Source organism: Chinchilla lanigera, unplaced genomic scaffold (assembly GCF_000276665.1).
Source record: "Chinchilla lanigera isolate Chin_1 unplaced genomic scaffold, ChiLan1.0 scaffold00024, whole genome shotgun sequence".
In the NCBI taxonomy this organism is placed as follows: domain Eukaryota; kingdom Metazoa; phylum Chordata; class Mammalia; order Rodentia; family Chinchillidae; genus Chinchilla; species Chinchilla lanigera.
This window is the reverse complement of record NW_004955425.1, coordinates 4,259,271-4,285,403: the sequence shown is the minus strand read 5'-3', so window position 1 is coordinate 4,285,403 and position 26,133 is coordinate 4,259,271. Positions and strand designations below refer to the sequence as shown.

The 26,133-nt window shown below is 36.2% G+C and overlaps 1 protein-coding gene across 3 annotated transcripts; it reads left to right on the top strand.

The window, feature by feature from the left end:
- Nucleotides 1-407: 407 nt before the first annotated feature.
- On the top strand, nt 408-17,427 carry Lipf (lipase, gastric). Of its 3 annotated transcripts, none has more exons than XM_013514778.1 (10): nt 408-498; nt 3,865-3,977; nt 4,116-4,233; nt 4,984-5,182; nt 6,218-6,327; nt 9,545-9,681; nt 11,341-11,487; nt 14,395-14,466; nt 14,874-14,945; nt 17,058-17,427. In XM_013514778.1, exons 2-10 carry the CDS (start codon nt 3,876-3,878, stop codon nt 17,292-17,294), a joined length of 1,194 nt encoding a protein of 397 aa, XP_013370232.1. In that variant the 5' UTR covers nt 408-498; nt 3,865-3,875; the 3' UTR covers nt 17,295-17,427. The 3 variants fall into 3 exon arrangements, with proteins under 3 accessions (XP_013370232.1, XP_005385929.1, XP_005385928.1); XM_005385872.2 differs by having other exon boundaries at nt 409-498; nt 3,869-3,977; XM_005385871.1 differs by lacking the exon at nt 408-498 and adding an exon at nt 638-706 and having other exon boundaries at nt 3,869-3,977.
- The last annotated feature ends 8,706 nt before the right edge of the window (nt 17,428-26,133 follow it).

Genomic DNA, 26,133 nt, shown 5'->3' with positions numbered 1-26,133 from the left:
AAAAACCAAAAAAAAAAAAAAAAAAAAAAAAAAAGAATTAACTATATTTTTAAACAAAACAATTCAAGTATATAATTGACTTACAAATACATTCACATTGTTCAAACTCTAACCAGTTGATTTTATATAAAGAAAAGTTCACCACTTATTTGTCCTTAAAGGTCAGGGGCTAGGTTCCATGTATTGGCTAGACCATTATGTACAGAGTAAGGGACTCATCAAACACCACAAGGAAACACTAATATTTGCTGATTACGTTCATTTACTTAACCATCTTGTTAGAATAGCTTTTGTGTCCCATTTTTAAAGATCAAGGGGTGGAGCCTTTTACCATCTTAAGCCTCTTTATCCGAATCAAATTATATAATCATTTATATTATATATTTGGCTCATAATTTTTATATGGTTAAGCTATCAAGGATCATTCTAATCCTTTCTGAATCATTTTTAATCATCAAAGCTCCTTTGGACAATATTTGCATCTCTTAAAAATAAAAGGTGAGGACTTAATATTACATGTGTGAACTTGAAATCACTGTTTGATTTTTAGGCTTTTCTTTTTAGCATTAGATGATGTCTTGATATTGTTTAATCAGAAAATGAATAATTCTGTCCATTGTTGAAGGTTTTGTATATAAGAAGTAAATGCACCATTAACCACAATTTTAAGCATCCAGAGAAACACAATCCTTTTTCTGAGGAGACTGTAAGTATAACATCTGCTGAACTAAATTATTTGAATTCTCAGATTCATTTTTTTCTTTAACTGTGTCATTTCTTTCAAAGCTCTTGTAGTTATTGTATATACATCTGTATAAATGTAGAATTGTCCTCTAGGACTGTCTTTTCTTTATATACATGAAATTCTTATTGAATGACAAATTAGTGTATTATTGAAATGAGTTGCTAAAATGAAAGTCTGCTTTCTTTTATTTTCTCTTTTAAGTAGCAATAAAATAGGCCATTCGTAGGCATACTATCATCTGAATTGGCTGCACTGATATACTATGTCAAATAATTTAATATGATCCAAATCAAACATTTTTAATTTAGCCATTATTCACAATATTGCTAAACTTCAAAGGCTATGGATACATTTCTTCAACTTATAAACCCCTCAGTAGAGAATTGTGAACCAAATAACGTGAGTTTTTCTGAGAATATTGCTAGTAGTTCCTTACAGAAGCTGGCTTAAGGTCAATTAAAGAAACATTCTAGTCTCAAAGAAAGAACATAATCTTTACAAATAGGTGACCTACTTTCAAATATAGGCTCAGCTGCTTTTAAGCATACTTGGGAAGTCCTCGCGGTCTTTTTCTTTTTTTCTGTTTATCTGCAAAATGCAAAAATGGTTGTTATGCGAATTAAATGAAATGACAGTGATAACCATTTTTATCTAATGTTTACTATATACCTGAAATGTTAAAAATCTCACTTCCATTATTGTAATGAATGCTCATAATAATACCAAGAATTGTTTCATTGAACATTTTTGAGCCCATCTTGCTGTTGATTTGGGTAATTTGGATACCCTTTACCTCAAACTATTGTTAAGTGTTACCACTTTAAAATGACAAATTAATGAAAGGAATAGACAGTATAAAATCATGTGTTTCTGAGAGGTTTAATTAAAACTTTCTGATCTGACTGTTAGAACATTGCTTGTTGGTCTTTGGAAAGAGTTTGTCCTTTCTCAAAAGAGTTTGTCCTTTCTTAAATTTTATTATGTAAAGATAGGTTTAGTTAAAAGCCCATTTTAAAGATACACTGTTAAATCTAATTTCTATCCTAAATAAATGGCAAAACTATTAGATGAAGTGGTCAGATTTAAATGTTAAGAGTTCCAGTCTGTCTTTACAGTAAATCAGCTACTTGCTAAATGCTCCGTATGAATTATAATAAATGATTACATGATCCTTGTGGAGATGTTAACAGCAACTGGGAAATCACCCCTTTGCAAAGAACTGCACTTGAGTGCTATGACCCAAGTCTTACGATTTCACTATATACAATTAAATCTTTTCATGTTACCTCCAGTTATTACTTATATCATACAGGAATATCTCAGTAAATAATTATTGGGTGATTTATTTCAGAAACACTAAAAATGATTTGATTTAAAGCAATACCCCTTAGCTGGGCATGGTGGCATCTGCCTGTAATCCCAGCACTCAGGAGGCTGAGGCAGGAGGATTGTTGTGAGTTTGAGACCAGTCTCAGCTACAAAGTGAGCTCAAGGCCAACCTGAACTGCATGGAGAGACCTTGTCTCAAATAAGACAAAAAAAAAAAAAAAAAAAAAAAAAGAAAAAAAGAAAAACAAAGAAAAGAAAAGAGTAATACCCGCATCATATCCCTTAAAATATTTGAGTCCAAATATTAGCTCTCCTTTGAGGCTTTTTCATAAGGTTAATATCTGAAGATTCTTGAACTTAGACAGAAGGAAATTTAGATGTCCTGAATCTAACGTCAAATGTTATCTGTACTGAGAATCAAGTGATAATTACCATCACAAGATCAGAAAGATACAGTTTTATGGCACTGTGCCTTTAAAGGGAGGAAACTCTATAAAATGAAACATTAACTGAAATGTAAGACCTTCAAAAAAAAAACCACCTAGATCTATTTTACTAATTTTGAGTGTTTTTTGTTTTGTTGTTTTTTGTTTTTGTACAGGGAGTCAAACTCAGGACCTCGCAGGCTCATTGCTGCTGAATTATATCTCTGGCTGTTTGAGTGTTTATTGAGTACTTACTTATTGTCCAAGAAAATGTTGAGGAGTTGCTCATGAACCGCAAATTGATATGCAAGGTTTATAAATTTTAAATTGGCAGGTTAATTTAAGCAGAAACATACTTAGTTTTATGAGGGATTAGATCAAGTAAGATCAGGAAATGGGATATTTTAAATCTAAAAAGTACATTCAATCACTGCCCTGTATTGCTCTTGGCCTTATTGCCCTATAATTTAAAAGTCTAACAATTTTGATGGAGTAATTATGTTCTCATTTATATAATAGTACTAATTCAGTGTACTTGAAATTATTGCTGTTGTTTAAGAAATAGGCGGCTATTTCTCACCAGTAAAATATGCAAAGATTGATTTAGAAAATCTACTGGATCTTTTTTCAAATGATTTTCCTTTTTGTTGATTTTTATTTTGTTGATAAATACTTGTGAAAAAATATATCAGGTCATCCAATACATTGCTGATTTTATAATTTTCAAGGCTACCTAAATAATTTCAATATGATAATATCTCTGTAAAAAATTAAAAGACCAATAACTTTCCTAAAAGTATGTTTGCACTTTGCTCCAACTATGGTAATATTTTTAGGAAGTGATGATAAATATTGAAACCCCATAATGAATGAATAAATAAATCATAATGATTTAACAGGAATAAATATAAGAAAATGGCTATTATAAGTAATATTTTAGGAAAACATTATAAAAGATAAAAATACATGTTTTACTGAGGTTGAATTTAGAGGCATTATATAGATCAAACATCCATACAACTTTCACTCTCTTTTTGGGCTCTCAAAGTAAATCGGTAAAAGTTTTAAAAATAAAGCATAAGAAGAACATTTTGCCCAATAGCTGGAAGTTTTCTTTTGAATTCAGTTTCCTTCAATAAGACTTAAACATAAAGTAGGAAATGTTCTTAAATAATACAAATCAAGGAGTGAAAATGTGTTGAACATTCAGATGAATCTGCCAGCATCCTCACATTACACTTGGTTGTCCAGCGGAATCTAATCAAACCCAAACATTTCTCTACTGTGAGTGCAGGCAAAATCGTCATGTGAGTATTAGGAAAGTGTAATGGATTAACCGTGCCACTGGTTATTCTTTTGTTTCAGGTAGATCCAAAATGTGGTTGCTCTTAACAGTGACAAGTTTAATATCTGCACTTGGAACTACACATGGTTTCTTGGGACAGGTACCTGAGAGTCCTGAAGTGCATATGAATATTGTAAGTTACTGGGGGTAGGAGGAAAAAAACCTGTAAAAATAACATAGCAGTTTTAAACTTTTAAATAGTCAATTAAAAAAATCTATTCATTAGATGCATTTAAAAGTCAAACATAAACCCCTGGGTTTTCCTCATCAGAGTCAAATGATTTCCTACTGGGGATACCCAAGCGAAGAATATGATGTTGTGACTGAGGATGGTTATATCCTTGGAATCTACAGAATTCCTTACGGGAAGAAAAATTCAGAGAATAGAGGTATAAGCTTCCCTTCCTTTTTTCCCTTCCCCTTTCTTTCTTTTCTCTCCCCCTCCATTCTTCTCTCCTTCCTCCATCCTTCCCTATGCTTCTTTTCCAATTTTTTGTCTTCTTTCATTTCTGTTGAGTGATTTAATGCTAGCTTATTCTGGAAATGCAGCAACAACTAAGGCATAAGGAGATCACCATTAAACCAGTGATGCAGATAAAGAAACTACTGGCTGTTTGCTGTCCACACATTACTAACCTGAAAGTCCTGAGGATGGCACCCAACCCAGCTACAGGGTGTCAGGAAAGTTGCTCTTAGACATAGTAACTGAGCGAGTCCTAAGGATCAGGAAGAGTGCAGCCAGGATGTGGAGTACAGCCCCTGTGCTGAAGGGTCATTTCCATTAGTTTTATTAAAATTTATCTTTTTCTCATTGTATAAGATTATGACATGCAAAAAGAATAAAATGTTACTGCCCATTGCCACCTAAATTAGCATAGTATTGAACTTCCAGAGACTATAATTTTAATAGCTTTTGTGAGGTATAATTGAGATATAATAAACTCAGTTTACACACTTGAAGTACATACTTCAAGTGTGTAAATTGATAAAATTTAGTATCTTAGAAACAGTGTGAGATAAGACAATTCAGATAAGATGTTCAAATATGTTCACCTCACTAAATGTGTTGCATTCTATTGACATGTTGGTCTTAACGTAAATAACGCATCTATAAAGTTTTCATCAATTTTCTCTTCTAGGCCAGAGACCGGTGGCCTTTTTGCAGCATGGTTTGCTCGCATCAGCCACAAACTGGATTGCAAACCTGCCCAACAACAGCCTGGCCTTCATCCTGGCAGATGCCGGTTTTGATGTGTGGCTGGGGAACAGCAGGGGAAACACCTGGTCCAGGAGAAATTTGTACTACTCACCAGACTCAGTTGAATTCTGGGCTTTCAGGTAAAGAAAAGAGACAATAAAAATGAGCAATTGAAAATAAACTTTGGGCCCTGAAAGCATGCATATTTCTCATACCTAATCTAGTCTCATTTCAACAAATTACACTTCAAGTAGGAGGAGAAGGAAATTTTTCATTCTGATTCTTCTTGGATTCTTTTGTATACCTCGTTCTGAAGGTAGCTTTTTCTTCGAACTTTCCATGACCTTGATACCACTGTGAGGGGGTCTTGAACATGCTTTCCACATGGGAGGAGAAATATATCTGAAGCAAAGATTTTTATCTGAAAGGAAGGATCCTGGCAAATTCCAAAACAAGCATCCTTGTGGGCTCGAGAGGGTGTTAAACCCAGTTGGGAATGGGAGAACAACAACCTGCATCATCATCAAAGAACAAAGTTCAGGCATCATGGAGAGATGATCAAAGGTTTTCCTATCGTGGGACTGCTTGTGCCTTATCCCTGGATATTACTGCTGGAGACAGAGCACATAAGAAAATTCAGCAGATGATGCTGGGCACAAAAGTTCTAGGAGTTGGCAGGAAGTCGCGGTGCCTGCTGCAGTGAGGAAGAGGGACAGTGACCGGAGAGGTGACTGGGGAGCTGTTATCAGGCAGTGCAACGAGAAGCCACTGAAAAGGTTTAAACTAGAGAGTTTTCATTTTCAAAATGCATTTTGACTGATTTGTGAGGAATAAAATAGAGAGGGGTAGGATTCACAGTAAATAGCATTGGAACACAGCAAGCAAATGCTTTTTAAATCTGACATTCCATTTCAAGGATGGAAATAATTCCCAACTACAGGAACTATCTTGTTTGAATTAGATTGCAGTCACAATTCCAAGCTTCAGACATGATGGCGGTTTACAAGAAGCCACCCGAAAGGGCATCTGACATTCACTAATGGCTTATAAGCAGGAATGCTTACAGAATCTACTTTTCTAATTCTCACATAGAAATAGTCTTATCTATAAACATGCACACATTTTAGAAACTTTAGTAAAAATATACTCCATTTTTATTTTTTTTTTTCTTGTAGCTTTGATGAAATGGCTAAATATGATCTTCCAGCCACAATCGACTTCATTGTAGAGAAAACTGGACAGGAGAAGATTCACTATGTTGGTCATTCTCAGGGCACCACCATTGGTAAGTAAAGGCATTGAGACTAGGTAGATCAGTTCTTATAGATCCCTTTCCAGTGGTGATGGAATATAATTACATTAACTGTTCTCCATTTATTATAAAATTTAATGCCTATGACAACCCAGTGATACAGGAACAACTACTATTCCAATTGTATAGATGTGTAAACAAAGCGTAGAGATAAATGATTCGTCCAAGGTAATGTGAGGTATTAATGAGATCAACAGATACCAGCTCAGAAAATCTGACTCTCAAGTCAGCATCTTATAGCCTCTAGATTGAATTTATGTTATGTATTAAACAAATTTATGGAGAATATTAGACCTATCACATGTCTAAAGAATACAGTAATAAAATAGATTAAAATCTCTACCTTCATACTATTTATACCTTACTTAGGGAGAAGTCTGGGAAATGACAAAAATTGCAAAGTAAAATATGAACTAAAAATGGTAATGATATAGAAAAAAATAAACTGGGAAGGATATTAGTGAGCATCAAAGAGGTTCAAAGCAATTTTATTTTTTTAATGTGTTAGTATTTTATTTTCATTTTAAAGAGAGTAATAAATGAGAAACAAAGAAAGAAATAGAACAGTAGCAGTATACCAGTATCACAAACATAAACAAATCAAAGCAAGATCATTCAAAGTGATACAGAGTCTCAAGACAAAATAATACAAATCAACAGTGGTTGTTACATTACATATCGCTATCCTCCACTACATTGCACCGATAACCAGATGTAAGAATGTATTATCTCTACTGTTTTATCTAAGAATTATTTTCTTATTCCCTATAGTGGTTTAAGCAAAGCAATTTCAAATAGGGAGCACAAACAAAGATCTTCTGGATAAAGACATGGATGAGGTCAGAGAGCAAGTCATGTGTGCACCTGGCAGACTCATGTTCCAGGCAGACACAACTACATATTCAAATGATCAAGAGCTGGAGCGTACCCAATATGTTCAAGGAACTACAGTGAGCTACTTCTTGTGTGAATAAATCAGACTGGGAGAGGCAGATAGGAGGAGCAAATGAGATGAAATTACGAGGGCTGGGGAGGACAAACTCTTCAGGGCACTTTGGGTGTTGTAAGCAGATCAGTTTTTATGCAGAGAAGATAAAGGAAACTGTGGGAGAAGTCTGAATTTGAATAGAGGTGTTTCATGATCCATAATGGGGTCCCTTCAGCTGATGATGGGAAACAAGGATAGGAACAGAGAACTAGTTAGAGGACTCCTTCAATAATTCATGCTGGAGATTATGAGGACCTGGGATTAGGAGGTGATGGTAGCGGTGAAAATAATGATGTACAGTTAGGGTAAATATGTATCTTTTAGATATGTTTTGGAGATGGAACCAATAGGACTTTCTGACATACTGACTAAAAAGTGTAAGGAAGAAAGATAACTCGAAGAAAATGTCAAGGTTTGTGACCTGAGCAACAGGGTGTGTGGGATAAAGGAAAAGCCCCTAGCCAAGATGGGTAAGGCTAGGAGATGAGCTGCTATGTGAGGGGGAACAGGAGCTCAATTTTGAAACACTGTAAAGTGCTTATTAGAGACTAACATAGTGTTAAGCTGTCAGTTCTATGCACACATCTGGAGTCCAGGGAGAAGATGGAAGTAAAAATAAAAAACAAGTGTCTTCAGTACATGAAGCAGAATGTAATAACCAAAGGAGTGGATTTGATGAGGAAAAAGAATCCTGGGCTACACTTTAATTTAGAAGAGAAGGAGTCAGGAAAAGAAATTAGGAAATAGTAATAATAATGATGATGATGTAGTACAAGGAAAGCCATAAGTATCTGTTGTTCTGAAAGCCAAGGGGAAAAGTGCTTGAAGAAGGAAAATATGGTCATTCATGGAAAGGGTACTGAGAAATCAAGTGAAATAAAGTCTGAGAGGTTATCACTGGATTTAGCATCTTACAAGTAATAGGGGATTTCTGTGAGAGCAGCTGAAGGAGAAGTTGGCGTGGAAGCATAATGAAGTGAGGTCAAGAGATCACGAGAGGTGTTGTAAAGGGAAGAAATAAGGTGGAAGCAGGAGGGGAAATGGGAAGTTGCATGAGAGAGACCTTAGGGTGCTTTGCCTGCTGATCGCCTCTCCTACCTGATGCCCCTTCTTCCTACCACAATTCCAAGTTATTGGAACATCTGCAAAGGGATACACACACAGGAAAGTAGGTGAAAGTCATGGTTGAAACTTGTAAAAATTTAGCCTCCACATGTGTGTTCATCCCCACATAATGATTTCAACTGTAGAATTTTAGACTCATAAGAACAGTGTGGTATAACAGGTAAGGTTGCCAAGAAGATGGGGGTAGACTATCAGATTTCCACGGAGAAACTCTTTTAGAGGAAAGAAAAAAAGCAGGAATAGCTAGAAGGAAAAGTTGAGCTCTGAAATAATCCCAGAAAGGCCTCACTTGGCCCTGTGCAGTATGTCTTATCAGAGTCTTCCCTAGTGGGGCCAGTGGGCCTGGCCTTTTTTGCTGCTTCTTGAGCAGTTGTTAGATGCAGGCTGCCCTGGAAGTGTGCATATAAGCTTGGGGAAACAGATCTCTTCAGCAGAAGCAAAAGCAGAGAGGGCTCACAGCAAGTGTCAGTCGAACTCTTCCCCACCGTGAGGATTGAAGGGAGCCTCTGACTCAGAAGGCAGCCCGGGCAGGAAAGCATCGATGATAATGGTCAACATCAACGCAAAGTCCTTTGTTAAAAGTAGGAAGTTTTTTCAGTGATGAAAATTTACTTTATTTTCCAAAACAGTAAAAAAAGTAACTGTTTTTGGATGGAAATCTACATTAACCTATAACATAAGGCTTTGATTCTTTTAATGGTGCATATAGAACGCAGTGTATTGCAGTGTACTGACTTTTCTTGAGTATGTAGATTGAGTACGTAGGGGTATTGAATTACTGAGATGCAATCTGACTTCCCTTGGGCTTTATTGAAGTGAATAGAATTATTTGATACCAAATAATTCCAAACTACTACTTTTTGAGTTACTTTACTTTTGAATGTTTCCATTCTTCTTTTTTCACTACTATTCATTATAAAATTATGATCACCATGCTCATAAATATCCAAGCAAGAAATGCCAATTTCACAGCTTGTCTCAGATATCACCTTAGTAAGTGCAAGATAACAGCACACTTGTTTTAAAAAAGCACACATACATGCCTCCCGTTTTCACTCCTTCCTTTTCCTCTTTCAGGTTTTATTGCTTTCTCTACCAATCCTGAATTGGCTAAAAAGATCAGAACCTTTTATGCTTTAGCTCCAGTGGCAACTGTGAAGTACACAACAAGCCTTTTAAAAGAGCTTTCGTATGTCCCTACATTTCTCTTCAAGGTATGTGATTCTTTTTAGTTCATTGAATCTAAAATACACGATTACCCATGGATTTCAAAGTGATGGAAAGGGAACAAAAATATCTGTTGGACAAACGTGTTTATACACCAAAATGGAGCTGTAGTTGCTTATATTACATCTTGTTGCACTGATCATATTTGAATGCCCTCTACAGTCTGCGAGATGCCATTCACTCCTTACTCTTGCTCATTTCTCTACAATTTATGTGAGTCACCAATGCTCTTTATGTGGGAAACCAATCAAATGTTTCTGCTTTTTCACACACATTTCCCTTACCAAGCACTCTACATAGATGTATCAAGGTTGTGATTGCACCCTGGTAGCAAGGAATGGGGAACAAAAGGCAAATCAAAATAGTGAAAGAAGCATAACCTACCATGGCCTTGAAAACTGGGGAAAGGAAATAAGGAAAGGAAAGGAAAAGAAAAGGCAAAACAGAGAAAAGGAATCAATGATGGAGTGAGAATACTTTGAGACCTCCTAGTTAGATAACTCCTGGCTTTCCTAAGAACTCTTTCCCTAAGAGTTTCTTCATCTTTAAATGGAGATTTCATAGCAGTAGTTTAGAGTTCAGAAAAATAATAAATATTAAATGCTTTATTGTGTAGGCATGCATGGTAGCTAATTAATAATCTTTAGTTTTTCAAGGCTTAGTATCCTACTTCTCCCACCACTGAAGCCAACACACACACACACACACACACACACACACAGATTCCTTTACGAGGTTTCACCTCAGAATACAAAATATAATAAGATTTTCCTTCTATGGTTTTGTACTATTCATTTATTTTTGCTTTGTATTATTAACATGTATATCTAAAGCTGAGGAGACTTTTTACCTGTGTCAAACTTCATTTGTAAACCTTTTGTTTGAAATCTAAATTGCTGTGATAATGGTGATTTTACTTACTGTTTCATTGACCTAGAACTTTCTTCCTACTTGTACTTAGACTATCTGACACTAAAACAGGAAATGATTTTTTTAAAAAGTTTGGGCCAGGATTCTAGGTATTGTATAGTTCTAATCAACACAAGATGCTATTTATTAAGTTCATGTTTCTTCACATATAAAAATGAAAAAAAAAAGGGGGGGCTGAGGATTTAGCTCAGCAGCACAGCGCCTACCTGGCACTCATGAGGTCATGAGTTCGATTCCCGGTACTGGAAAAAAAAAAAAAAAGCCTGCTGTCCCGCAAAATAATGAGGACAAATGTCTAAAGGTTTTGCTGAAAATATGACTCAGAGTCATTCTTCCCCCTCCCAGTATTGCCACAGTTTACTGCTGAGCTTGCACATCTTGGCATGAAATTATGACAGTGTGCCATGTTGCTCTTTGATTTTTTACTCCACAACTTTTATCACTCCAAACAGATTGCAACTTGCTGTGTCTTTTCTTCCTCTCAGTAGCCAGTATAGTTCTCAGTGTAACAGTAGACACCCAGTACTGATATCCAACTATCCATTTCCCAATTTCATTGTGGAAATGAAATAGAAAAAGTACAGGAAGTTCTCAAAAAAACGTACAGAAATAAGAAAATATCATCTGCTGAAAGACACCTGCTAAGTAGATTAGATAACTGAGTCTTTTTTGCAGCTTGATTGCTGCAATGCTCTAATGATTCTTTTATTTTTCAGCTTATATTTGGTGAAAAGATGTTTATGCCACACAATTTCTTTGATCAATTTCTTGCCACTGAGGTGTGCTCCCGTGAGACGGTGAATCTTCTTTGCAGCAATGCCTTATTCATCATGTGTGGATTTGACAGTAAAAACTTCAACACGGTTTGTAAACACTGCAGTTTCTATTCTGAATCTTTTGATAAACATGCTTGATTATTTTTCTATCATCACTTTGAAATGGCATTTCATAAGAATGAGAAGTATTTCTCAAATGACTAATGCTGTTGAACATTTTTTCATGTGTTTATTTGTTACTCATATTTCTTTGTCAGAGAAGTGTGTATTCATCTCAGATGGCCATTTTTGGATTGGGTCTTTGAATTTTGGGGGCCTGATTTTTAAAAATTTTTTATATGTTCTAGATAGGAGTCCTTTGTCTGAGGGACAGTTGGCTAAATTATTTTCCCAATTCATTGGGTTTTCTTGTCACCCTGTTGGTGATTTCCTTTAATGTGCTAAAACTTTTCAATATGAATGAGATCCCATTTGTTGATTCTTTGAAGTATTTCCCGTGCAGTTTGGTTTTTGTTCATGAACTCTTTGCCTACCCCTATGTCTTCAAGACTTCCACTTACTGTCTGTAGAGTAAATAAAATCTGAAGGGTACAATAGGTATTGTGAAAGGGAAAGAAACTGCTCAATTACGAAGGAGCAACTGGGATGAAGGGGAGGAGAGGAAAAAGAAAGAGAAAAAAGGAATTAGAAATACCTTCAGAGTTGTGTTCACGGTGCCCTGGCAGACCCAAGAGTAATCACAAGTTAGTATTCCCAATTTCATCACCTGAATGGCTCAAGTAAATAACTACCCTCCAGGAGAATAAAGCTCAGTACTCACTCATCAACTGCACAATTGATGTGGCATTTAAATTCTGTGATGGAAGGCATAAAACCACATAATTGAGCTGGTGTCTCTACAGGAATGAAATTCAAGCATTGAAGAACTCTCATAAGTATTTTTAATGCTTCTACTCATTCTCATACATTTTATAAAATATATTTTAGAACAACTATCTATGTAACACTTTACCCATATTCTTGATCTGCATTTCCACTTGCTTTGCATTGATTGAGAAAGTGCAGTACGATAAAGTAATTAAGTATATGAACTTGGGTCAGCCTAAATTCAAATCCTACCTTTGGAATTGACTTAATTTCCTTTGTCGTGGTTTCTTCGTCCACAAAATGTGTTGCTGTGAAGCTCTAATTAGCAAATATATGTGAGACATATAGAATATAGTACAAAGGATGTAGTAATATACAGAAACCCCTGCAGAGGGTTCAGTCTTCCAGCCGGCAGTGTGGCACAGGGATGAAAAAAGACAGGAAAAAATCTGCAGTTGAAGGGGTTCTGGGAGGACCAGTTACTCTCAGAGGAACAAATGGCCAAGTCAGAGGGCTCACAGCTTTTATGGGTACTAATCAGGGAGTGGGCAGGGGTCATGGCAAAGTGCATGGGAGAGAAACTTTGCAGGCATGGAGTGTAAAGGAGAAGCAGCACTCTTGCACCAGGCACAGAGGCCCTCCAATCAATGTGCAACAGATAACTTGATGTATGCAAGATTGGCATCCTTACTTCCAGGAAGGTATAATTCTTTTTGAGTCTCATGGCTTCAGCTGAGATGGTATCTCATGTCTTAGCCTTAGAATCTCACACACATGCTGCAATGAAACATGTTGGCATCTCGGCAGGACATGATCACATGTTCTAGCCAATTAAGGCAACATATGGTTCAATATAGTCAGCTCTGCATATCTCAGTAAATAAGGTTGAAGTAAAAATCAGGTAAAGATGGAGGCAAAGGCTCATTTCTCAGGGGAATGCAGTTTGGTGGTTCCCCTACAGTAATCTCATATAACTTTTGTGCCAGTATACATAGACAACTACCTTAATCAAAATTGTCAGTTTAGTTTATACCTTTAAACACCTATGAAAATCAAGTTTATTGATAATTATATAAAAGTGTCACAACCATTTGAAACACAGTGATTTAAAAGTCAGATATGACTCTTGGTTTCATAGAACTCAAGGAGATTTAGTTGTCTTTCTCTATAATAGTGATTATCATCTATAGAGAAATTGTTTTTTGATTCTTACTTAGGATGTGAATCCTCCTCCTTCCTCTCTTAAGGAAGAGTCCTCCTTGATGATTTGGGGATGTTTGTCATTCCATATGTGGAGTGAATGGAACAGCCCATCCTTATCATGTTGGGAAAAGTCAGTATTAAATTACTGTATTCCATCAACAACAATTTTATGAAAAAAGATAGCAAAATAGAAATGTAAGGAACAAAGAAAATTAGAGATTTAGTCTTCTGCATGATACTCATGTAGAAAGTCTCCTACAAAGGCAGTTAATCATTTGAGTTTGCCCACACAGTAAGACCCAATTTGAATCGACCTATGCAATGTGAGAAGGGGACTTTGGGGGTCTGAGCAACGTGGATGGGTTAGAGTCCCAACAGAGCATCATAACTGAGATACATACACATATAATGACATATTGTATATATGATAGAGTATAAATAAAAGATATATATACACAATATATATCATATGCCACATCACATATATATTAATGTTCTACAAACCAGAGTCCTGTGTGTGAATGTTTAATTACTGTTTTATAATTATTTAATTTACTGCATTCTGGCCCTTGGTAGAGGAGAATAAAAAGCTGAGAATTTAGATTCATGATTCTAGATTAAATTCTCTGGCTTCACACTCTGTATGAAACTGGATATTTCTCTAAACTTCCTTGAACCTCAGTTTCCTTTTGATGAGATGGAGAAAATAAACTGTCTTCATGGAGTGCCCACAAATTAAATGAGTTGGAACATGCAATGCATTTTTCAAATTCTAAAGTGACAAAAACTCTGTTGCTCATATCCTTCTGTTAAAAGTTGCCTGGAAACGCTTTACCAAAATCAAACAATTTAGATCTTAACTGTTTTCCTTAAACCAAAAGTGTGTCTAAGTATTCATGTGTATGTTTGTATGTTTGATTCTAGAGTCGCTTGGATGTGTACTTATCGCATAATCCAGCAGGAACTTCTGTTCAAGACATTCTCCACTGGGCCCAGGTACCGTTGTTCCAATGCTGTTAAAACTTATTCTGTGGGCCCGAACACTTGAGCTTTACTTAAAGCACATTCTTAAAACATTCTGTCAAATGCTTCTGCCATATGATTATCATATGAAAATAGCTATGCATCCACATGAATGAAAGTTTATGAAAACAGCGGCTTTGGATCACAAAGAATGATATTTATGACTTGGCACAATGTGAGAAAAATTATTTCATGCAAAGTTGCATTTAAACTTGCATACATATCTTGTCCTACATGATTAATAATTGTTACTTTGAATGAGAAAACTGATTTTAAATAATTGTTTAAATTGAAGATAAACTGCTTAGAGATTCATGAATTTTATTTTTCACATAGTAAGAATACTTTTTATTTCTGTGTTGTTAATTTTTCTGCATTAGGCTGGTAGGTCTGGAAAATTTCAAGCTTTTGACTGGGGAAGCCCATATCTGAACATGTTACACTTCAATCAGGTAAGCTTCTTAGAACTGAAATTATTCACATTTTGAAAGGCAAAGCAATAAAAGGTTAAACAAGAAATTATGCCATCTGTATATGTACTTTTTGAGGAAATGTTGATGTCCAGTCTCTTACTGTGTAGCTGTGCTCCAGTGGTGTGCTCCTTCCACCTGTTCTTAAACTAGCACAACAGCACATGGGAAAGACTTGCCGAGGCTCAGCTCCACCCATTGTGATTGCACAGACCTGCCATTTAACCCTGTCCTCCAGCATGCTGCTCTCCACTTTTTGATGGACAATCAACTGATATAATAAGCTAACAGTTGCAACTACCCATGGTAGAACCAGAATCTCTAGTCTTTTCAAACTCCTTGTTGATGGTAAAAGGAGTAATTTCATAAGAACATATTCCCATACAAAAGAGAAAGAAGGCATGCTTGAAGGTCAAGGCTGGAAATGTTTTTCGGAAGGCATGGGTCTGTGGATCAGGCAACCACACTGAACAGTCTTCTTACTTGTAGTTCAAAGGACCCAGCTTAGGAGCTCATCTGATTGGTGGTGAATCATATGTGTCGGGCAATAATATCTGCATCTCTCTATACAGACTCAAAGAGTTATTGACATGATTTAATGAGAAATGTACCTTTAGCTCAAGGTAAACCCTCATGTTATTCTGACTAACTTGGAACAAGGGAAGTATTCTACATTGCTTTGTAACCCTTTCTTCTCACAGCTTTTCTATACAAGTACTAGCTAAAGGACTCAACTATATTTTCATCTATTTCTATGGCTTAAAATTTAGGAGGCATTTGTATGTTCTTGTAACAACATTCTATGTGTAGAGACGATATCTGCTTTATTTCATGTCCTATGTCTTTCATAAAGTTTTCAGAATCCCATCAGATCAAACTTCTGTTGAAATCTCTTTTTCCTCAACCATTACCTTCTCATAGCTCCAAAGCTCAGTTGCTTTGAACAATCTTATTACTGGACTCTAGCGCTGATAATTACATGACTTCACCTTAGAGGGCCGAGTGAGATCTGGAATAGTCTTTCCCCAAGTCCATCTTCCTTCTGACCAAGTCAATAACAAGTCTTGAGGGCCTTGAACTAACTGAAGCAGTGATAGTAATTTAAGAGCCAGAGTTAGTACCTGCGAAACTCATTGAACAATGGGATACTAGCAAAAGAAGGTGGGCTTGTAATGATAGATTTTATCCAAAATATTTTCTCTAATAAATGAAGCAATATAATAGAAAACGTTAAAAGTACCAGGAATAATTACACATGATAAACTGTTTTCTATGGCATGTTGGCTATTTGGTAAGCGAGACTAGGGAAATATTTAACATTGGATTAGTGTCCCAAAGTGTGATATAAAAAATCTAACAAAATTGTCTCTCCATGGTGGGAAAACTGCAGGTGATTCTTTTGTTCCCTTTCCTGCTTTATGGTTCTCCTTAAAATCTATGTGTTAATGATGATTTTCTAGAAATATAAAATGGAGCTGAAGGTAACTTTTCTCAGAATTTAATGCAGTATATAGTAAAATCAGGTAAAGATTAAATAAATACAACTCTTTAAATCAATAGACCTTTCTAGTGGTCATAAGGTGGAGTCAACAGAAAGCTAAAAGAAATTACTCAGAACATTTTTAGGAGATTTTACCTCAGAGAGCTGGAAATGATTATACTTCAGAGTAGTGGAAACAATTACCAACATTAGAAGCTCATCAAGTCTTTTTCCTTCAGCTTAAGTTGAAACCTGAGCTTTAAATTTACAAGAGTCATTGTCCAAAGCCTTGCAATGCAGGTCATGGCTCAGGACCAACAGCACCAGCATCCCGATGGATGCAGCGTCCTTCCAGGTCTTCCCCTCCTTACTGAATCAGTCTTCGTCTCAACAAGATTCCCAGGTGCTCACAGGTCCATTAGACTGAGAAGCACAAATCCAAAACACACTGTGTCTAAATTTCTCTGCAGATAAAGGTGACTTTCTCAGAGCAGTCATTGTTAGAATTTACTAGCAGGCTAAATTAACCAATATTACACAATCTCCCCAAAGAATAGGTATTGGGTTTAAAGTGCGGTTACCTGAACTGCGGCTGTTTCTCTTGTGTGTTTTAGAGCACGCCTCCCTACTACGATGTGACAGCCATGACAGTGCCCATTGCAGTGTGGAACGGTGGCAACGACCTGTTGGCTGATCCCCGGGATGTGGATGACTTGCTTCCAAAACTCTCCAATCTCATCTACCACAAGGAGATTCTTCCTTACAATCACCTGGACTTTATCTGGGCAATGAATGCCCCTCAAGAAGTTTATAATGAAATTGTTTCTATGATGTCAGAAGATACAGATTAGCTCTGGATGTGAAGAATTATCCACTTAGTTTTCCAAAATGCTTTCTGCTCTTATATGTCGCATTCTGAAATGCTTAAAATTCAGTGCCTCTTCCTGTAATGTTGACTTTAGAAATATATTGGCATCAACAAACTTTCCATTTGCCATCTTGAATTTTTTTAATTTAAAGAAATTTAATTTTCATTTAGAAATTTATCTAGAAATTCCCAAGAGGAGACATTCCCAGGAATGTGAAACTTCCCCTCCAATCTTCTCATTCAGTTTCTGTTCTCAGCTCAGAGTAGGGGCCATGAACTGTGAATGCTCCCAAAAGACAGCCTTGGTGTTGAGTATTGACTCCTTTCTGTGCTCTTGATACTGAGTTTACTGCTTCTAATTGTCACTGACAGTTGCTTTGTTAATGAAGTTCAGCCTTTCCAACTGTGCAGTGGGGATATCACTTGCTCTTTTCCAGCTTAGCCTCATGAGAAGGCCCACAGGGAAATAAACCAAATTGAGGTCAGCTCACTTTCTCCTCTCCGACAGGGGAGGGGAAGGGCAACTTGTGAAGCGACAGCAAGCCCAAGCTTGGTTGAGAAAGTTGAGAGGTAAACAGTACGCTGTATTATGACTACTATCATCATACCCTCATTTTTTTGAACTTCAGCCACAAAGCAGCCACCAACAAACTAAGCTATCTTGAAGTCACTGCCACTGCCCTGTCAACCACAACATCCCAACATTCTTAATGACACACAGAAACATAAAGTACGACTCCCACCCTTTGGTGCAAGGAAAAAAAAAAAGCCTCAAACTTCCAAAGTTGCCAGACAGCACAGGTTTATCCAAAAGATTTTATTAGCACACTCAAATTGTGACCTCATATTTTTAGCAGTTAAGCTTTTTTGTTTCCACTTGTCATGCTGTGGTTGATTTGATCTATGAAATATAAATTGGATACAGAATATATCATACCTAGCACCATTCATAAAGTATAGAAAGTATAAATATTTGTTAATTTTTGTTATATTGTCATACTCCTCAGTCTTTATTAGGAAACCTAAAGCTTTATTATTTGTTCTAAATTCCCTCCTTTATTTTTAAAATGGAAATGAAAAATTGCTGAGAAAAAGATCATTCAGAAGACTTTATTTCAATATATTAAGGAACATTATTGGCAGCCTTTGCTAACCTAAGAGTCTAAGGGAATAGTGACAAATATTCATGGTGATATAAACAATACAGGACCCAGGAGATTCGTGTAGTCCACCTTCCTGAGTAAAAAACAATCATTACATTCTTATAATCTCCACCTTCTTGAGGAAAGGACAATCATTATATTCTTATAATCTCCCTTTCCAGCTAAATGCCTTTCTTTTAGCTTGTTTTCAGAAAATATGGGACATTTTGGCTTTGGTCTTTGAACACAAGTTTCTGTTTTCTTTGCTCCCACAGCAGCTTTCCTAATATTTCTCATTTGTTAATCTGAACTGTCAATGGATTGGCTAGTATTCAAGAGTTTTTCCACTCACTTCCTGTAATCATCCTTTCAATAGCATCTCATCACGTGAAGCTAAATAATTCCAAATCCAAATTCACCATCCCCACTTCCCTGAACCAAAAAGTGTTGAGCGTATGAATTTCTTCATCACTAGGGAATCAGACTTTTGGTACACTGCCTCTTCTTTTTAGTGCATAAAAATTTAAACATCTAGCTAGCTAGCTAGCTATCATCTATCTGCCTAAAAATACATGTATAGAAAAAAAGAGGAGAATGACAGAGAGACAGAGACAGCAAGATAGAATAGTTTAATGAACTCCTTGGTATTCATTACTCTGTTTCATCTATTACCAATACATAGCCAAATCTTTTTTCAGTTGTACCTCTAGCCACTTCTATTTTCCCATATTAATTTGAAGCAATTCTCAGACATCACATAGTTCATCCATGAGTATTTCAGAATGGATTTTTAAAACATAAGTTCTCTTGTTGTTAACATAACATCATTACCATTTCCCAAACTTTAATAGTAAATATTCACTCAGCGCTTAAGTGTAATTGTCTCATATATCTCAAAATGTTTAAATCAGAACCTATTTAAGCTCTATTATACCCTTTACTGATATGTCTCTTATTTCTTTAGATCTATGTGTTCATCTTTCCTTTCTCTCTTCTTTTTCCTCCTGAATTTGTTGCTATTGTCAAAGAAACTGTCTTTCTTGTGATTTCACACCATTGAGAATTTGCTCACTGTGTTCCAGTAGCACCACTTAGCATCCCCCTCTATCCTTCATATATCTTGAAATTCAGAGCTTCTTAATCTCGGCACTTTGACATCTGGGGTCAGATAGTCTTTTACTATGTATCTGTCCCGGGTACAGCGTGAGTAGCAGCATCTCTCGCCCCTACCTACCAGATGCCAGTAGTGCTCACACAATTTCAGCTGTAACTATGTCCCCCAACACTGTCAAATACTCAGTTGGGAGCAAAACTGCCCTCCCTTCCCAGCTGAGGACCATTCCTGTAAATTATAACCTTGATCGGATTAAGCTTTTTAAAAAATTATCTTTCACAGTCCACATTGTGTTCTTCCATAGTGGGACACATAGGCTTAATTTGTCTTTTTTTGGTGGTCAGAGGTCATTGCTTTTCAATACCCAGATCCAATAGTTCATCAGGGCTTAGAAAGCATTGACAGTGTAGTGAGATATTTAATATTGCATATTTCAAAAGTGCTGAGAGATTAAATTTCAAATGTTTTCACCAAAAAATGTTCAGTATTTGATATGATAGCTGTGTTAAGTAGTTTGATTTAATTATTCCATATTGTATTCCTCCCCCTGCTCTGACTTTGAAGTAAGGAGATAAAGAGTCATGCAACTTTCAGTAAGTGTTTCTGAATCACACCTCTTCACCTAGGAATCCACCTGCTAGTCCAAGTGCTTTTTTCTTCCTGCACAAGGCTAATGTGAATAGCTTTGTTATACTGCCAAATTAAATATTTCTAGAGTTATCTAAGGGAGGAAATGCGGGGGTGAGGGGTGCTGTGAATTTTATGAAACTTTCTTGGGGTGATACCGAGTATTCAATTTCCTAAGACTCACAAAGACAAACTTCAGCTATTATCAGCTTCAGTTTATCCAGAGGCAAAGAAAGGAGTAGTTGAAATAATAAAGAAAGGTTACTTCTAATATTAACTTAACAGTCCCAACAATGACCTCATATCTACTGTTGATATGAATGGCATTCTATTTTATAGCTACAAAGTACATTGATAGCACAAATGTCAGGCATCATGTCAACAATGTTGATAACCCTGTCTGTCTCATAACATATTATCAGTTTCTCCAGTAAAAAACTTTCAATGTCAAAATTGAGTTTTAAACATCAAATAGGTTTTAGATATTTCAGATTACAACCAGGTCCAGAAATCTCTGTTATTAATAAGGAACTATGCTGTCTAGTTATATTAAAACTACTGCAAATAGGGCAGGGCTTTGTTTCTACAGTTTTAAACTTTAACTATCACACAAAATTAATTCTAAACATGCCCAGACATGAAACAAATAAACCTATGAGAAAAAGCACGGTTATTTAACATGTTTCCTTTTCAACACCTATTTTAACCAGGGAACTTCACAGGAACCATGCAGAACCCAGATTTACCACTAGAGGGGTAAATGGAATTGGAAATTTGTTTTTCTCAGTTCAGAGGCATTTACTCTAGTTAATCAATAGTGTTTGTGATTATTTTACTTAGCATGCTAGCCTCTGTATTACAGCTCGTGAAAAAAATTTTGAAAAGAGAAAAACACCAAAGCACTAGACACACACACACACACACACACACACACACACACACAGGAAATTAAATTTTAGAGGAGCTCACAGATGGAAGTAGAAAAAACTAGTATTCTACTGAGAACTTTATATATGAGGTAGCAATACCAACAAAACCATTATAAAATAGGTAATATTATACCAATTTTACAAAATAAAGTTATGGAAGATACATTATAACTGCAAGGTCTCATGGAGACAGGATTTGAATTCAGACCCACCTGATTCCAAAACCCTATTGTCTAGTGTTCCACAACAAAAGCTCAAGCAATACAAATCAATCTTTCGCATGATCTCATGCTACACGGTACATTTGTTACGTTTGCTATCACTTTTGTTTGCTCATTTTGTACAGAAGGTATGTCTTTTATGCTTGTATTCTTGCTTCTAGATTTGTACTCTACAAATTCATTTTACTGTTCCTTATATTTCTGCTTCTGTGTGTTACCAGCACACACATTGTTCTTTACTGATGTCCTTTACTATGTGTTTGTACACTTACTGCTTGATTAACAAATCTGCTCATTTCTTTAATGTACCAGATTCTCTTACACAAGACATTTAAATAGCAAACACACTTATAATTGTCCTCATCATAAAATGTATTAATAAATTTAATACAAAACTTTCAATTTCATGAGTTTGAGTTACTTTATCATTGTAACAGTTATTTCTGCTGTAGATTTCTTCTACAGAGATTTTCAAACATATGAAATTGAGAAGAGTATAGTCCCAAACTATCATCTTCTAGTCTAAGTAATTATTAGCCTATGATTATGTCAATTCCTCTATATTTTACCATACTCAGGAATAAATTACTTTCAGACATATATCATTTCATATAGACATGCTTTATTGTGTCTTTAATTTTATTAATGCTCTTATGTCTTAGAGAAAGTGCTATCATTTTCTGAATTTCCACCATTCCATCTTATCGAGTATGCCCTCCAAAATAATCAAAGTGTGCTGAAAGATTTTTTTCCTGGATTTATTTTTTAGTCCATTGCCCAGGTCAGAATTTGATCTTTATTCCATCTCTAAATGAGTTAGCTATACTTCTGAACAACTGAACACTTTATGGACTGTCTGCTACAGTCTGTGATGAAAGAGCATGGTGGAATTGAAGATATTTCTATCCAGAGAAGCTGTGGTCACTTCAAGGACACAATCTGGAGGTTTCTGGTTGTGCCTGCTGCATAAACCCATTCTTATTTGTTCCCAGGTTCTAAAGGGAAATCTCCTTCAAAACTGTCTTTTGGACTTTAGCTGGAAATGGCCCAAATGACAGCTCATTCTAGATTTGAAAGCCAAATTTAATACATAGAACAACTAGGGAATTCATTTTAGGCTGATTACTGATACATTAACTTCGATAATGGCACTGTCAGTGAGATGAGTTTAAAAAGTGAGATTGTTTAAAAATTAAAAACTCCAATCAGCACAGCCAAAGATTTGCATCCCTAGCAAATGAATTTAGACTATTAAAATATTTTAACATGCTTGGTGATTTTGAATCTTGTTTACCTTATATAGAATGTGTAAATATAGGCTGATTAAAAGGTCTTTTCTCCCAATATTTATTTCTTATCTTTTATTTTTTCTTCTTCACTGCAAAGCCGTGTATAGAATAAAAGTTTAAAACAAAGATAGTTTGAGTCCAGGTCCCAATTCATGACTAATGACAATTTCAGATAGGTTTTTTAATAATAATTTTTAAAATAATTCTCAAAGAAATTGGACAATTTCCTAAAAATAAATTTTATTCAAAACAATGAAAGTCTTAATTTGTTTTCATGTTGCTATTTATGTCTCTCAGTAAAACTGTATAGTTTCCTGCTTTTTATTATTCAAGGAATTCCTAGCAATATTGAAGTATTGTTGCTAATGTGAAGTAGACCATTTTTCTAGAATATATTACATAGTTATTGCTTATTTATAGCCGTATCTATTTTTTTCAGTGTGGAGATGGAATGCAGGAGGCTTCTTAGCTTTTTCATTTTATGAGAGAATCCTGCTAAATTGTTAAATCTGCCACAGCTAGGCTTGAACTTGTAATTCTCCTGCCTCAGCCTCCTAGTGTGCTGGGATTACAGGTGTGCATCATCACCCTTAGTTTATGACTTTCTCTATTAATAGACAAGTTTCAAAATCATCTGTGGTTATATTCCAGGAAGGAGTCCCTCTTACTTCCTTCTGATAAATATATAAATTACTCCTCAGGATTAAAGAGGAAACAATTTTGGATTCCACCAAAGTAAAACAAAGCTGTTGAGTTTAATAAGTTTTCATATCGCTTAACCTTTTTATTACTTCTCAGAGGTTTTCTTTAACATGGACCTATTTGTTTACTAAAATACCATGAAAAGGAAAAGAAAGTTGCCTCTACTGATCTAATCAATCAACACCAAGCTGAATATGTGCAGAAAGCCATAGGGAAAGCTTTAGCAGTATACAGACATAAAAATCTGAACTTTGGCTTTGGCCTCTGAGGTTTAAATAGGAAGGAACACTTGATAAATTAAATAAGCAAAGCCAAAAAAGAGAATAACATACATAGGCTGTGTGTATTCCTTAACTTTATTTTTACAATCTGTCCTTATGAAGAGAAAATACAGTCACTGAGGTAATATGTTAGGGCAAGAATAAATCTAAAAGGTGAAAAGCCAAACATAAGTAAAAAACATCAAGTCAGCTTTTCTGCACATCTGTTGTCACAAATCAGGTGTGTGGGTATCTTACATTGATTGAGGATGAACAGAAATCATTTTTCTAAAGCTATAGAAGGTAGAGAAGGAGGATTTTGTTCCACTCAAGTGCTTGGAGACACCATCAACAGCCCTCTGCTAAAATAAAGTATATCATCTCTTTTCTCATTTTCATAAAGCCAGTAGTCCATGCGCTTAATCATAAGTTGCATCTAAATGCTAATGTGCAAGTTGTTTATTTGGAACTTGCAACACATGGTAATGTGAAAATGATGCACTGCATCAAGTGTTGTTGGATTCACATTAGCACGCCTAACAACCTCCAGCAGAGTTTGGCAAAACATAGAGACTCACGTCCAGAGATCCTGGTTCAGTATATCTAGAGTGGAACCTGAGGAAAATTCTTGTCTACAAGCTCCCAGGGATGCTCATTACCAGACCATGATCTGAGCAGCTTTGCTACACATGATGGCTGATTTCCTATGTCAGCACACCTAAATCTCCTTAAATTATGGGTTACAGAGAGTTTCACGAATCTGTCTCTTCCAACTGCAGTTCTAGTTATAGTGATCCTCAATAAAAACAAAAGCATGTGTTTGTAAACTGGTACAGAAAGCCAGTCCTCCCAGAAGCCTGACATAGCTTCTGTCAACTATCAGGGGAAGAAAGACTCCAGTGCTAAGGTTACTGAGGTCTGAATCAGGGAAAAAAGGAGGGCAGTGAGTGAAGATGAAGAAAGCCGTTTGGGTGAACAAAGTGTGAACAGTCTGTCCTCTCTTCTCCTCTCCTCCCCTCTCCTCCCCTCTCTTCCCCTATCCTTCCCTCCTCTTCTCTCCTTTTGTCTCATTTCCTTTTGTCTCTTCTTTCTAAAAAGACTAGCCAAGAGAGGGAAGGTTGTGGGGTTAGGGCTACCTTTTGTGACTACTCTTATCAGGATTCCTTGGCAAATGGAGAGAACGTGGCCATTGATTAGAATGCTACTCCCCCCAGTATACACACAGAGCAGATGGAGCATATCTAGCTGGAAAAAGAAACACGAGAGTTAAGGATACTAGCTTCTCAGGGTTTCTATTTTCTCAATTCTTGCCAATTCATCACATTGTCTCTTCTGACCCTCCCTAAACAGGAAAGAACTGATTTATTTCATTATTTACTAAAAAGCAAGCTCTGTTCTAGGCACATTGCATGCATCATAACATTTTCTTTCTGTCCTCATTTTTACAAAGGTGAACCTACTATGGAAAGAGCAAAAGCCAACTCCCACTCTACCTTGATGGAAGACTTTAAATGAATCATCTAACCTCTCCAATTACAGGTTCTCCATTTGTAAGTGAGGAAAATCATTACTATTCTGTAGGATTTTAGTGAGGATTAAGTATACAGGTTAAAAACTTAGGTCAGTGCTTGGCCCACAGCTGTTATTCAGTAGATTGGAGTTACAGAATTAAAATTACCACAGTTGTCTATTGGATTAAGACTCTTAGTTATTGAGGGCTGATCGGGCCTGTAATCTCCTAAACGAGTGGACAGCAAAGGCTTAAATAAATGAGAAAATTGAAATGACTTTGGGGCTCCAGGAGGGTCCAACTCTCTTACAGAATTTGAGATTCTCTGGACTAAGGCAAAGACTTCTCTGGGCAGCCTGTGTTTATTTGGCTTTCAAACAAAGGAGGGGGATACTCAAGAAAACACAGGGAATCTGAGCAGGACCTTGGGAAATATTTTCCCAAGTAGTACATTGTGTCAATCAGGAGAACTACCTTATCTTTAGGCTGGTATTTATTTTTGGAGTGTGGAGCCTGCAGCTGCAGGCTGCTTTTAGTTACTTGGGGTTGGAGCCAGACATCCTCAGCTGTGGCTTTATCTTGTCCTTTGAAGCTTCACAGCTTCACAGTCAATGCAGGCCTCAGCAGTGACCAGAGACTCACAGAGGTTCACTTACTATGAATCCACTGCCCACCTCCAGACAAGGTGCCAAGCTCCTGACAACTCACAAACAAACATGGAAAGCCAATTGGTTATTATTAAATCCTGCCCAGAGCCACTTTGTAGTGGTCTCCATGAGTTGTCCTTATTGTCAAGAAATACTATAGGAACTTGCAAAAATTCAACCACTTAGTAAAAATAGAGTCACAATTCAAATCTAGGAATTTTTAAAAATGATCTTGTTGTTCCTGTCCTAATCTCATCCTGACTTAAAGTCTGGTCCAAGTTCTAATAGGACTTTGTATCAACTAGTAGCTTGTTAAAAGTAGAGAATTGTGGATTCCACCCAAACTAACAGAACTAGATTCTGCATTTTAAAATAAATAGA

Bases quoted from the DNA above. Each gene is read 5' to 3' on its own strand.
- Lipf (XM_013514778.1), top strand. From the start codon at position 3,876: ATGTGGTTGCTCTTAACAGTGACAAGTTTAATATCTGCACTTGGAACT. The intron at 6,328-9,544 runs GTAAGTAAAGGC...TTCCTCTTTCAG, and splicing joins TTCTCAGGGCACCACCATTG to GTTTTATTGCTTTCTCTACC. The intron at 14,946-17,057 runs GTAAGCTTCTTA...TGTGTGTTTTAG, and splicing joins ACATGTTACACTTCAATCAG to AGCACGCCTCCCTACTACGA.